This window comes from Rhamphochromis sp. 'chilingali' (assembly GCF_963969265.1).
Source record: "Rhamphochromis sp. 'chilingali' genome assembly, chromosome: 2".
NCBI lineage: Eukaryota > Metazoa > Chordata > Actinopteri > Cichliformes > Cichlidae > Rhamphochromis > Rhamphochromis sp. 'chilingali'.
The window spans coordinates 25,021,209-25,036,331 of NC_137930.1; the positions used below are offsets into that span (position 1 = coordinate 25,021,209).

Consider the following 15,123-nt stretch of genomic DNA (forward strand, 5'->3'; position numbering starts at 1 on the left):
GCATTTCAACTCTGGTAGAAAGGAGAATGACACATTTGTGAGCTTTGTGCAGTAGATGCAAGATTTAGGCAGATCATGGCTATTAGTGTACTTGTTTCTTGAGTTGAGATCTAATGTTTATGTCGAAATTGTTTATGCAAAAACAGCCAACTAACAACTCATTAAAATATAGTCCCATACTGTCTATGATCCAGTAGGCTGCTCGGTATGTGCTGGAAGACAGGTGCACATTTCACATGTTGTGATTGGACTTCAGTTGAGGTATGACCAGAAATCAGGCTGAAAATGAGCAAAACAAAGCATAACCGATGGTCCAGCCATGAATACTTCATACATGACAGAAGCTCAAGATTATAGATATCTGCCTCTTGTTTCTTTTCCCTTTACTCTGCTGGTTTCCACTGAAATTCCCGATGAACACGTGGCATTTTTAATCTTTGTTGTAAATTTGTGTTATTACAAAATATTTGAGTTGTGCAACAGTAAAGTGATCTCAGATGTTAAATGTTATCAGATGTTTCCAGATGCTTTCTTTCTGACTATTTCATAACACACTAAACACATCTAAATCACTGCTACATCACTATGAAAGCGTGAGTACTTACAGACGAACAAGACCTTGGAAGATGTCAGTTGTTAAAACTTGAAGCCAAAATGAAAGTGATGAAACTGGCATCTGGACATCCTTCACAGTGTGAAATGTGGGTGGAAAAGCAGTTTAGTTTGAGCAGTGTGAGGTCTGGGTCAAATATCAGGACTTGGGTTATCAACACTCATCCGCAGCTGTTCCCACCTGCTCAAAACAGCTGTCACAGCCGCGCCTGGTTTCAGCATTGGACAGCATGACGAACAAAACTGAAGATGAGCTTCAGTTAAATCTTGACTCAAATACACCAACAACAACAACAACAACCAAAAAAACAGCTCCACAGATATTTTTCCAATACTTGGATGGTTTTCTCTCTACCCTATTAGAATGAGTGCTCTTCTTGAGCTATAGTAATTTTACCTGAAGACGCCTCTAATATCTGCTGCCAGAGCATCGCATCAATTATTGCCCTGCAGTAAAGATGAGTAATGAAATAGCAATCTGCAATTGGATTCCAATCTCTTCAAAATGTGCTGGAGGCGCAATTTTAGTGCAATATGAAGCATGAGCTTGATTAATCTGAAATTCAATACCAATTACGGTAACATTAAAAACTCCACTGGATGTTTGGCAATACTGTAGAAAGCTGGCACAAGCAGCTGCAGAGTAAGAATGAAACTGCCTCGATAATATATTATGCGCGACACACTTGCTTTGCACTTACAGTGTTAGAGAAAAAAAAAAACAAGACTCTGTAATAAAGCTTGAATTATAGTTTATATGTCATCTGTTGAACATTTGGAACCACTTGCATATATTTCATGAAAGTAATCTCCCGTGTGCCACGGGGACACTTCGACAGATGGGTTCTCATTATCAATTAATGGAGAAAATAAGATTGCGAGGGTACAATGCAGCTTACGTAATAGCTATCGCCTTTTCATTTTATAAAAAGATCAAATTGTTGATCGATTCAAAGTGAGTCTGGAAGAAGGGGAGGGCAGGCGGGGGCTGCGTGTGACTTTTAATCTGCTACCTTGCACTGATTCCAGATTTTCTCTCTCCCTCTCTCTCACTGACAGGCCTTTCCCCCAGAGCGTTTCCCCAGAGCCTCGACTCAAACTGCAGAACCGCTCGGTGTGGCAACTGTTGAACAAAATGGACTCTCACAAGGAGGAGAGAAAAAAATCCCACAGGAAAGGGGGAGAGGGAGAAAATCGATGCAAGAAGGGGATTTTCAAATAGGTTGAACTGAAGGTCGGGGGGTTACTGAAAGAGAAGAGCTTAAAGGTGGGCGAGAAGATTGCCAAAGAAAGGAGTGAGGGATTGAGAAAGAGAAGATTGAGCTGTGATGAAAAGCATCTGAAATCAAGTAAACTGATGCTTAATCTAATCCAAAGGCAGCCACGTTTTCTGCATGTTTCAGACAGCATCGTATCCAGCAGCAGAGAGACAGCCACAGTAAAGTGCTGCTGTGTGGATGTTTGCAGCCGAAGCTGTGAGAGAGACAGAGCTTGCTAATGAGCACACTGGGAGTGTCTGCCTTGTTGTTTTGTTGAGTGTTATTTCGAAACATTGCAACCAAGAGACTCGGGCGGGAAGGCAACTCTAGCTGTCAAACCATCTTTCGATCTGGGTTAATTGTTCGGGGAGAGTGCCGTATTATTATGATTAGCACTGTTTTTCTTTTCTTTTTCCCCCCATAATGTTTCCTCAAATGTAACTGTTACTTAACTGAGTTTGAGCATTTTTATTTGTTTACACGGATTTTTCTCGAGCTGATCAAATCAGTGTCCTTTGTTTACTCCTTTACATCCTTTATCTCGCTCTCTCTCTACCTCTCAAGCATTGATAACACACTTAAAGCACACTTCACAAAGTACATCAGTTTAGGGGTTGGTTAAAATATCATCCAGTCAAAGAAGCAACTCAATTTAGACATGCAGACATGGTCAAAGTCAAACTGAGCACCAGCCTGGGGAAGAAATTTGATTTATGTGGTTGTTGGTGCCAGACAGGCAGGACTGAGTATGTCAGAAACTGATTTTTCCACAGAGCCATCTCTAGTTTAAGAGAGAAAACATCTAGTGAGCAGCGGTTTTCTGGGTGAAAATGCCTTGTTGATGTCATGGAGAATGGCGAGACTGCCTCAAGCTGACTGGAAGGACAGAGTAATGCAAATAACCATTCATTACAATAGGCAGATGGGCTACAGCAGCAGAAGACAACACTAGATTCAACTCCTGTCAGCCGAGAACAGGAAACAGAGGCTACAATATACAGGGGCTCCCCTGTAAATTATAGCCTCAGTTGGACAACAGAAAATTGGAAAAACATTGTCTGGTGATGACACTGTAGTGTAACGGTGTGGGGGATATTTTCTTGGCACTCTTCTGGCCCCTTAGTACCAACATCATTTAAACACCACAGCCTGCCTGATTATTGTTGCTGACCATCTATCCCTTTATTATCACAGTGTAGCTGTTTTCTGATGGCTTCTTTCAGCAGAATAACACAACAGGTCATAAAGCTCAAATGATCTCAAACTAGTTTCTTGAACACGATAATGAGTTCACTGTGCTCAAATGGCCTCCACAGTCACCAGATTCAAATCCATTAGAGCACCTTTGGGATCTGTGTCATAATCTGCAGGATGTGCAGACTGGAAGCTGAGTTGTACTCAAATGCGGACACGAGCAGGCGGGGTTTAACAGAAAGCAAACTCTTTATTCAACTGATGGCAAAAAATGAACAAAAGCAGCAAACGTCCAAAAGGGGAAAACAGAAAACTATAAACTGCTAAGAAATACACCGGAGTTACTAGGACTGAGAAAACACTAAGCACAAGACGAAACAGGAACTAAACAGATGCTGACAAAGAACAGAGAGACAGACAACACACACAGGAGGGTGATTAGGGGAAGTGGAGACAGCTGGGGAGAACGAGGCATTGACGAGCAGAATCATAACAGACGACACAAAGGAAGCAAAACTCAAGACGGCGCACATGAACAAGAGATCACCAAAATAAAACAGGAAGCACAAACACAGACAGAGACTAATACACATGAACTTGACATAGACAAAAGGTAAACAAACCGGGAGGCACGGCAGACTTCAGGGAGACACAAAAGGACGAAGCACAAAGAGATGACTAAGGTTACAGGAAGGGAACTAATGAAAAGCGATTTACAACTAACCTAGAGACATAAAAATAATACAACAGGGAACTGTTGTAGTAATTATTTATAAAACTCAAAACAGTGTATGAAGTGACACGGGACAGGTTTATAGCAGATTTTACTACTGAGGGAACGAGAGGGCGACTAACGCTCTGGGTTTGTCAAACTTGTCACTGGCAGTGTTTCAGTCACAGCAGTATTGGATGAGAGAGAGAGAAAAAAGAAGCATTGCTGTTGAGAGGCCAGTGAGAAAACGGACACATCCCAGTAAGCACACATTGTGATGTGTTATTTTACAACAAGAAAAATTACATTTACCAGGAAAAACTCCACTTTTCATAACTAAAGTAAGTAAAACAACAAAAGTAAAAGATTCACAATTACTTTATTCATTCTTGACTTTGTTATTTTGCAGATAATACAACCTTATACCTGTACATATGCACAGATATAATATGCTGTATTTAAAACGTCAATCAAATTCAAATTCAAATTTTATTTGTCACACACACACAACCATACACAGTATGACATGGGGGTGAAATGCTTGTAGCTGTACAATGCCCGACCATTAAATGACAGAAGAAAAGTTTTACAATATTTACAATTTACAGTTTACTACAAAAATTTACAAATTAACTTAGGAATTTACAGTAAAGAGTGTGCAAATAGCAGAAGAGATTATAAAGATAAGGATTATAAATTATAGGAATTATAGGATTATAGGAAATGTGTGGTGACGTGTGTGAGAGTCCAGTCTTATAGTGATGTTTAAGAAATGTACTGTAAATGAAGCAAGAGAGCACAGGCAGGCTAGTGGTGGTGTTAGACTGACTGACTATGCACTGAAAGTTGATTTGGATCACAAACATGTCCATGTAAACAAATACAGGGCACAAGGTGGAAAACTGTAACCTGAGGACTTAAGTTCAGATGAAAAGAACTGCGTTAAAGATGCGTCTTCTATTTTTCTTAGGAAGGATCTTGGTCAGGGGTGTGATCAGATAAATGTCAGTACAAATTAAAAATTAAAGAGCGGTTCATCGGCCTATCCCAGTGTTATTATCACAGCTGGGATAGGCTCGCAGTCCACCAACAGCCATGAATAGGATAAGTGGTAAAGACCAGAACCATAGTGATGCTCATTTGACTCACGAGCCATTACAATTCACAGGTTTTTGAACATATGTGATTTTGACCTTGAGCACAGTTTGCACAGATGAAGACCCATCAAGTAATTTCTGTATGCAAGTTTGATCAAATTCTGACCAACACGTAGGGGGAGCAGCGATTTTTGTGAATTATTGATGGGGGACGCCTCTCTGTGGCATAAGCTCATCGGTCCTTCTGCTGCATGTAATGAACTGACGACCTTTAAAAGTCTGCATTCTGCCACCTGAGCCGATGTCAGCGTGGGTAGTTTACCATATCGCTTCATAACTGAAGCAAAACTATGTGAATGAATATAAGAAACACTTAAAAAGCACAGAAATGTCCTTAACAGTGGAATACTACATTTTTTGTCTTTATGTTTTGTGTTGATTAATGATACAAAAACATCATTACTGGCTACACACAAGGATTTGTAAGGGCATATCAGCTCTAATGTTATTTAGGTAGAAGAAAAAACATCAGGTAAACAATTTTTTTAAAAGAAAAAATGAAACCTGTCATTTAGTGTTCCCCTGTGATTGGTTGTGGGTTAGAAGTGCAAGCTACGCCTTGTGGTCATGGTACCCTTGGTTGTATTACTAATGCAACCCTGACTGGCTAATGTAAGCAAGGAAATAATGTTTTTAAGAAGAGCAGCATGCAGGAAACATAAATCCCACTCCAACTGCCAGTTTTCACATCATAACCTAATAACCAAATGGAAAACAAATCCAGACAGGGCAGGTCAAATGTATTCACAGTCAGAGGATGAGCTCTACAGATTGTTGTTGAAATGACATGATAAATGATAATGATCCGATCAGCTCTGATGATACAGATCTTGAATAGTTTAAAGCCCATATTGTTAAATTCACTCTGCACTGAGAAATAACCTTACTTTGTCTAATTAGTAGCATATTTAAGACTTATTTTAAGACAAAACAGCAAGAACAATTTAAAATTGAGCCAAAGAAACCCCTTTCTGCTAACTGGAGCAGTTATCTTAGCTGTGTAGCTTTATTAGTGCGCAAATTGATATAAAATCTGTTGCACACAATCATTCCAGCCATCAAATTCAGCAGCTTATCTCTACAAATGAGACGCTGATTTTTCTCTTCTCCTGTCTGGGCTCCTTATGTTGGAAAATCTAGAGCTTGGTCAGTGAACCCCAAGCAACCCCAAATCCTTGCAACCTCCACTTGCAAGCTGGTTGAGGACTTTACATTTTCCTCTAGTGACTGGTGGTTGCCAGGGGATCTGACTGGATCTTAAATCTGCACTGTTCTCCTGGTAAGTTGGAGATAGATTAGCTGCATGAGCTAAGAGGAGCAGGGCTTAGCAAGAAGTCAAGGAACATATTCCTAGACACAGAGATTGTTCCACACTTGCTTTATTCCACAGATGCTCCGGAGGGTTGTGAATCACACTGACACACACGGTGAGGATATATTTACTGTGTGATGGCACAGTTTCAGGCGGTAGCCAAGAGAACACACTCACCAGGCCTGGGACTTTCTCCTGGGCACGCTCTGTCTTGTCCACTTGGAGTGAGGGGTCAGGTGGTAAATCAGCTGGCGACATATCTTGTTAGTAGACTTAAACGAGTCAGTCTCCTGCAACACACAAAAGGGGCGAATGAGGGACAGAAAAGCAAGCCACAAATCTATAAACAAACTGTTCCTCATGCATGAGCACACCTGAAACAGGGAACTAAGCAAACAATGTGATACTGGACAGCTTTTCCAGATGTTAGATATACTAAAAGTCAGTAATTAGCATATATTTTCTTCCTTTATTACTGCTGAAAAAAAAATACTTGTGAAACTACCAAATTTTACATGTTTACAAAGTATTTCTTTGTCTTGCTTTAAACATTTTCCACATGACTCAGTAATTCAGCTTCTCTTTTGCGTTCCTGTTCCTTCCTGATTCTCCGGCACCTCTTTACATTCTTTTTCTTCGCTCTCCCTCCTCCGTCAAACACTGGAACGGGTTGCGCTGGGCAGGCTAAATCTAATTAATGGTACAACACGACAACTAGAAAGAGGCAATGCGGCGAGAGAGGAAAAAAGACAGGGCCAATTTACCTTAAGGCGATTAACCGTTCCCGCTGCCTCTTCTTTTCTTGGGTGACAAACAAACATGTCACGCGCTTCAAAACATTCAGTGCTTCTCTTTCAGCCACTTGGATGAATGAGCACGATGTTAAGCAGCGCATGCTGATTTACAGAGCAAAAGTGTTCTTAGAAAAATGCGTGCTCCAGAGTTATTGACAGAGTGCAGTACTGTAACTCTATAAGCAATGCTAAGCATTAATAATGGGTCTGCATTAAAACAAGACACTGGCATATGATGTATGTTTTAACCCACGGTATGCCCTTGAATGCTCAGCCTAAATAAATCTAAGGTGGAAAATACTGGCCACAGAAGCACCTGCGGGGCCCTATATCCACCACATTGCCGCTATACACCCTTGTCACGTTTAACACAGTATCCTGCCACGGGTCGCCAGCCAGTCAGGAGAACATTGCTGCCAGCTTCTCACTTTTCTTCCCTACCTCCAGGGCTTTCCTCGCTGAAGTAAACAAAGATAAGATTAGAGTTTCTTCCAGGTGATTATCATCTGAACTCAGTAAGTAATAACTACACCACAAGGACGTTTTTTTCCCCCTGTGGCAGCCATTCTTTCATAACTGTATCCGTAATAGCTTCTGGGTTCATGTTTTACAGCCACTCTGAGTAGATTCTGTAATGTCTTCAGCCTCTTACCTTAGATTGAAATGTACTTTGAATTTCAACGTGTCTGATTTGTATGCTGTGCTGCAAGTAAACGAGCCGACTGCCAGTTTGGACAAAGAAAAAAAAAAGTGGCTTTGATTTTTGGGCAGAATTCAAATTTTGTGTTGGAAAATCTCTCTTTGCTCTTTCCTAGATTTCCCAGTTCCAAGAGGAAAGCATTACCTTCCCCAGTTTGATTTTTCTGGCTATTTATCAAAGCCCTCAAACTTCCCTCACTGTTAGTGCCAGGGTAATGAGCCCCCTAAAGCCAGGCAGCTAGAGGTTAAGAGCTCTGTTGACCTCTGGCTGCCTGGCACCTGACCGTGCTTTCCAGTATAACCCAACCAGAGCAGGTAATTTAATACACCTGGTGCATAGCTGCTTCCCACTTGCAACTGGGCTAACCGAGCGCAGAGTAACAATGAAGAGTCATACCCTGGTTCTGTTTGGCCCTGATATTCATCCCTAACCTGTCATGCTAATGAGTCAGCGCTTACAATATTTTCCATTCTTCCTGTCTTCTGCATTTGTGCCTGCACAAAGCAAACCGATGGTTCATTGTTATTGCAATAGCATGACAATTAATATGACACAAGCATCTAAGCGTGGCTAATGAAGGCGTGCATGTAGCCTCTGTGTGAAATGTACTGCTTGTCCTTTTTACTGGTGTCAAGTCTGTAAACAAACAGCTGCTTTGAATGTTCACTATGAATAAAACTGTTTTATTCATACCCTTTTTGGACACTGCAGGTCCCGGGCAAGGCTGAGCAGCAACTCGTGGGAAATGGGGTCCACCAGGTTTAGAAACGCTGCATTTTTGTACAAAATGTCATTGAGTGACGTTCCCTGAAGTCCCAAATCCTAAAGGAGAGACAAGAAAAAGGATGTGAGTGATTCAATTTACTCTTTCTAACCCATGGATTAGAATTTCAAAAACAGAATTTGATTCAACTGAACCACACTTTAAATATTAAACTGAGATTTCATAGCTAGTTAACTGAAAATAGACTTTCAGTATTGTCAGCTATGTTCATTATTCCCTTTCATCACGGCTCCTTAACACAAGGTCAGCTGATGAGTGTTTCCCATCATAGCTGTGTTTCTCCACCCAACGTAGCTGATTAGGGTGTGCTGGGCAGTGTACAGAATATACAGTTGTAGTTAACATCCACTCATCATTGCCAAATGTCTTTGTAATTGTGAGCATTTAATGAGCTCTCTGAACTGTTCTTTTCCCACTGTAATATAATTATACAGCATACATCTTTGATGACTTTAAAAAACAAGAGAAAAAAAGAAGATAAAAAGATGAAAAACAAGACCTAATATTTTCAAGTTGGTGATCATGATCGACTGCAATTTGTAGTTTCTCTTTGCGTTCAAAAAGTTTGTTTGACATGATTCAATTGATTTATCAATACTGAGTGGGAATAGGAACAATTATAAAAGAGGAGTAAAACTGAGGCTTTCAAACGAAAGAACTATACCAGCTGTTGGAGGTTGGTAAAATTTGTGGACTAAACTATAATGAACAATTTTTCCTTTCAAATGGTCTGTATTTGGTTTTACTTACTTGGGAATCAAAACATTGCCAAACCTAAAGGACCTGTGGAAACCTAATTTTCTTCCAGTTTATTCCTCAATAAAAAGAAAAGACATTGACCTTGGCATGACGTACCACTTTCTCTGATAGGCCACATTAGTTTCATTAAAATGAATATCCTCCCTCATATTTTATAAACTTTGTAGATGCTTCCTCTGTAATTGCCCAGAAGAATATTCAGGATATACAAAAGGCCTTCTCTAAATGAATCTGTCATGGCAAAAAACCTAGACAGAGGCTTATACCTTTACAGTTACATACAGACATGGGTGGCCTTTCCATGCCTAAATTACTGTTCTACAACCAGACTTGCCATGCTCACATCTTTGGTCTTGGCTAATGCAAATCTTAAATTGGAATCATGTATTGCTTCTTGGAGTTCTCCACGCTTCCTATGGAGTCTGGTCACGTTATGTCAGTAATATAAGCCCAGTGGTAAAGCACCATCTTATTTTATATAACAGTATTAAAGACTGGCACTATATTACTAAATACCTTGGAAGGAATAATATGAAATCCTTGCTGTCCCTTATTGTCCAAAATGCTGACTTTCCTGCTGGCACTGGCTCATCTGCTTTCTCCTTATTGTGGGACGGGGAGATAATGTGTCCAAAGGAACAATTCTTTGGATATTTGAAAGTTAGGCACTTTTTATCTTCTAATCTCACCTCTACTTCTATTAACCTACCTACCTACAGGGTTCAGTTACCTACCTATAGCATCATAGAGCGGTTTGTCTTAGAGCCTTAATCTGGGAAGTCTTTTATTTCGCTATTCTACTCCCTTCTCTGTTCCTCTGATGAATATGAGCTGCCTAATATTGCTCATAAGTGGGAAAAGGATTCAGGCACAGAATATATAGAGGATGACTGGCAGGGAGCATTATAAAATCTGCCCTCATATGCAATAGACAGAGCGACTCAGTATAAGATTCTTCACAGATTGCATATCACCCCTGTTGTTTTGTACAAGATCAACTGCTCTCTCCCTTCTCTGTTCTCTTCTGATTGGGGAACATATTTTCATTGCTTCTGGGAGTAAATTAATTTCCAGCTTGTGGTCATTTATATCTACGGAACATAGTAGAATATTTAAAATGAAAATTTAAAATGATCCTGGTGTTTTCCTCTTAGGCCTATCCTTTAGAGAGTTGCATCTAGCAGTAGCTAGCAGTCATAGCTCAAGAATTGGGAGTTCGCTTTGTAATCGGAAGATTGCCGGTTTGAGCCCCGGCTTGGACAGTCTCGGTCGTTGTGTCCTTGGGCAAGACACTTCACCCGTTGCCTACTGGTGGTGGTCAGAGGGCCCGGTGGCGCCAGTGTCTGGCAGCCTTGCCTCTGTCAGTGCGCCCCAGGGTGGCTGTGGCTACAATGTAGCTTACCATCACCAGTGTGTGAATGGGTGGATGACTGGATGTGTAAAGGGCTTTGGGGTCCTTAGGGACTAGTAAAGCTCTATACAAATACAGGCCATTTACCATTTACACTACAGACTTCTGGAGAAGCTTCTTTTAATTGCCAAAAAGTGTATTTTACACAACTGGATCAAAGCTTCTTTGCCAAGTGTTACCATTTGGTACCAGGAAATCTAATACTCTCCACATGAAAGACTACAAAACAGAAATGACTCATTATTTTTTAGGGTCTGGTCACTCTTTCAAGACTTTCTACCTTCTGGCCTGAAAACCCCAAAAAGTCAAACACTTATCCAGTGTCACAAAATGTATTTCTGTCCACGGTTTCATTACTTCTTTGCCAACATCTTGTGTTAATGATGGAAGAATCTGACCACTCATGCTCCCTGAACCACTCTTGCACATTTTGAGCTCAGTGAATCTTGGACTATGACTCTGCCATCAGGGGAGAAAATATCACCTGATGGACAAACCTGGTCATTCAGTATGTTTAGGTAGTCAGCCAAACTCAGTTTTGGGCACATAATGTTGCTGAAGCTAAACCTTCAATCTAGACACTGGCAAGCAGATCGTTATTGGTTAGTGCCTCTGCTGATTGGGCTTTTTTCAATCCATCCTGCAGATGCTCATTTGGACTGAGCGCTAGACAGTTTGCAGGGTAGATCAGTGCCTCATTGTCATGTTGCTCAAGCTGTTCGTGAGCAGATTTTGTGGAGTGGTGCTACGGGTGGGGAGCACCATTGTCATATTATAGCAACACAGTGGTGGAGAAAATGAAACTTCTGTTGCCCTGTATCTGCTTTGCAAATGTTAAAAAAGCTTGATCTACAGAGACGTGCACACAAGCATAAAGCATCACAATCTTTTACTAATTGAAGTTGATCTACTCAGACATATTAAGAGATTACTGGCATTTTTATAGCATGAAAAGAATAGAAAAACATGTTCCTCTGGCCCATCCTCTTACAGTTTACAGTGATGGCAGATTTACATAAGGACACAACAAGAGATTATGGACCTTAAAAATTTGTTCAGCTTTGTAAACATACATATAACAATGTACAATTGTCCTCATTCAGGCTTTCAGTACAGCCCACCGGGATCCACAGTGCAACCTTTTTTTGTTTGCAGAGACAAACCTGTCAGACTGCTAACTTTAACTGTTTCTGCCTGCACAAGTACATGCGAGAGTCTTCACTCCCCCCAGGCATCTGAGAAATGAAGATCTAGTAGTAATGCCACCACATCCGACAACATTGTGCGTAATGTAGCAATTTCTGCCAGAGTTTCATGTGGGTTTTTAATCAAAACACGCACAGGTAAACTCCAGGGTTCAGTTAACATGTGAGAGGACTATAGCTATACTTGTGCAACCTGCAAGAACACAAGTTTATTTTGCCTGGTTCTCAGGCCAGGGTTATTTCATTAAACAAAGGTAAAGCTACAGACACCGAAAAAGAACTTTTGCAACATGGATAAAACTTGTAGCATGTTCAGTCACAACTAAGAGGATGGTTTTTGTTGCTGGTTTGAGATGTTTCCCTGAAACTGTAGGAAATGGTGTGAGGCTGTGAACTGCATCTCCTCTCAACTGTTTGATGCATCAGACGTCACATGTATAATAATCCCCCCCCCCCCCCCCCCCCCCAAAAAAAAAAAAAAAAAAATGCTGTGAAGACAACAGATCCTCTGTCACAGGTGCACCACTAAAGGGCTGAATGCAGGGATGCTAAAATGGGCAATCAGTGTGATATTTGGAGCTGGATACTTACATTAACCAGTTGAAATGGGAAAAAATGTAAGACCTCTAATCCATTTGAGGATAATGCTTTTTGATTCAATCTAACGTCGCTTTTTTTTTTATCTTGATAGTTCATAACCAGAAGACTGTGTGATGTGCAGAAGATTTTAATAAAACCATAAAACAGGTCACATCCCCAGTGGGGTGGCTGATGATATTTTTTGACCGGGCTTTATTTTCGTTTGTGGCGACAATGTAAATAGAGTATATTGAAGTTTGAGTGTTTGAGATGTAATGTTTTCAGACGCGCTGAATAACCCCAGCAGCACGCAGTGTCAGCCACCTTTTCGATGAAGACGCCGACACGTAAACACACAACAAGCCATATTAAAAAAAGAAACAACAAACGGCGGAGAAGATATGAACGAAGCGGAGGAGACCAAATAATCCGAAGATTAAAGGCTGGCAGCAAAAGGAAAGGAAGTCAAAGGAAATCTGGTCTTTAAAGGCATAAAGCATCAACGTCTTTTCCTAGTTCAAGACAAATTAAAGAGTTTCCCTACTCAGATATATCAACAGACTACAGACCCTTTTTTTTAAATACGAAAAGAATATAAAATCGTGTTTCACTGGCCGATCTTCCTTTAACAGTTTACTGTGATGGCAGTTTTATGTAAGCATGCAACAAGAGGCCGTGGAGCTTAAAAATAAATACTGTCAGCTCTATATGAACTGAAAAGCTTTTCAAACTGCAGGCTGGAGGTTGAAACTGTGTAAGACATGCTCTATATGTGCTGACAGCCATAACACTGCGGGGCACAGTGGAGGCAAAGAGGAAAACTCCCATCAGCATTTTCTCCTCCTCCAGCTTTTGTGTTGATTTATTACAGCAGAGATCTGTGGGATTCCCTGACGCCGGGCTATCCTCCAGACCAGCTCTCCTTTCAATAAACCTCATTAATTGGAGACAGAAGGTGCCACATGCGTCTAAAAGTGGAGGCATAGAGGATTTTGGAGATTATGATCATGATGCGTGTTAACCATAGCGCAGCTGCGGCATCAGATATGATTTTTTTTTCTTTGTGGAGCATTCACAGCTAAATCGAAAGACATTTCAACTACGCAAAACAAGATCTGATCCCGTGGATTAATCCGACCGATTCCTAATTATAAAAGCATGAAATGTTTTGCTATTTCTCACTGAGACGATGCCTGTGCATACGCTTGTGTGCCTTCAGATCCCACGACAAATGTCCCCTGTGAAAGCTGCATATCTAATCTGGTGTGTGCTTTGTCACAAAAAAGTCTGAATCGAGCGATGAGCTCCAAACCGCAGAACATCATCCCACACATGCAGTTCATTAGAATCCAATTAAATATATTGCAGAGTGCAACAAATCCAGTCCCACCATTTTATGTAGGAAGAAACATGCCAGAGCTGTCAGGTGAAGGATGCTCCAACTCCAGTTATGCTAACCCTTTTTTTTTCTTCACTGACTGGACTAAATTCAAAATATCATGGCTGTAATATGAAAATGAAAGCTGTAAAGACTTAAACAACACTTTGGTAAGGGTAGGATGGAGTCTGTATGTTTGGTCACAGGTGTCAGGACACAGTAAGATGACTATTTCTGTATTTTATGATATTTTGGTTGTTGCTTTTCGCTGTCACGTTGATACATGGGAACGCTAATATGAGTCACTACATATTGGTTTTGAAGTAGACACTTGCATCCAGTGCTGGCTTTACAAAAAGTCAAGTATTTCTGAAACTAGCTTGTTCATTAGCCTGTGTATAGAAACCAAACTGTTTCTAGATACAAAGTGTGGCGGGGTGTAGTCTGCGGTACTGCTGCAGGGGAGGCAGACGCACCTGCACGGCATCCGCAATCATGACTCGCCGGCTTAAAGTCTGTGCTCTCTGACTGTTGTTGCTGAAGAGCTGCAGCTGTTTTGTACATTTCAAAAGCCGTGAATAAAGATGCTGAAAAGTATGCAAACGTGGACGGGTCTTCTGTGGTTCTGTTACACAAACAAAAAACTTCTTGCGCCCTGTTAGTCACCTGAAACTTCAGGAAGTTCTAACTTATTTGTAACATTTATAACACATGCTAATTAGCAAGCTTTAAAGACACTTGCTGATATACTTTGTTTCTCTCAGACAGAGTTGAGCTAAGTCCTTCCCTCGGTGGCTGTATTATGAGGCAAATTCGACAAAGCCAGGCTTTTCCCTGCATTAGCTTGGTGCTGCATTTCTAGCATTATAGCTGCACATCCCTAACCCTAACCCATTTGGAAGAAACATTAACCTCCTAAGACCTGAACTCTTTCATGACATGCATTTTTAATTTCTCTTTGTTATTTGGGCTGATTGGGACCTGATGAATGGAAAAACAAAGAATTACCTTTTTTTTTTTTTACCAGATTTTTTCTGAGAAAAATGAGATCCACATATGAGGACATTCATTTTAAATTATCAAGCCCTTGTAGAGCAAAAATTAAGTATGTTGGTCTAGACAACACAAAATGTGATGTTCACATATGTGGAAGCCAGGTACTAGTTGCCCTCCCCTGTACTAGGAGGTTAAATGTTATTCACTGTGCTCAGATCTATCATACCCCCACAGTCAAACAAAATGTAGAGGGAGTTCAGCACCTAACCAA

The 15,123-nt window shown here is 40.7% G+C and overlaps 1 protein-coding gene across 1 annotated transcript in view; it reads right to left on the minus strand.

The window, feature by feature from the left end:
- The window catches only part of lrrc75bb (leucine rich repeat containing 75Bb), a 36,130-nt gene that overhangs the window by 14,646 nt on the left and 6,361 nt on the right, over positions 1–15,123 (minus strand). Inside the window, exons 2-3 of the mRNA XM_080865129.1 lie at positions 8,434–8,562; positions 6,424–6,536 (exon numbers count right to left, since the gene is read on the minus strand). Of these exons, the coding sequence (XP_080721255.1) occupies positions 6,424–6,536; positions 8,434–8,562 (242 nt within the window). The remainder of the gene's footprint in view (positions 1–6,423; positions 6,537–8,433; positions 8,563–15,123) is intronic.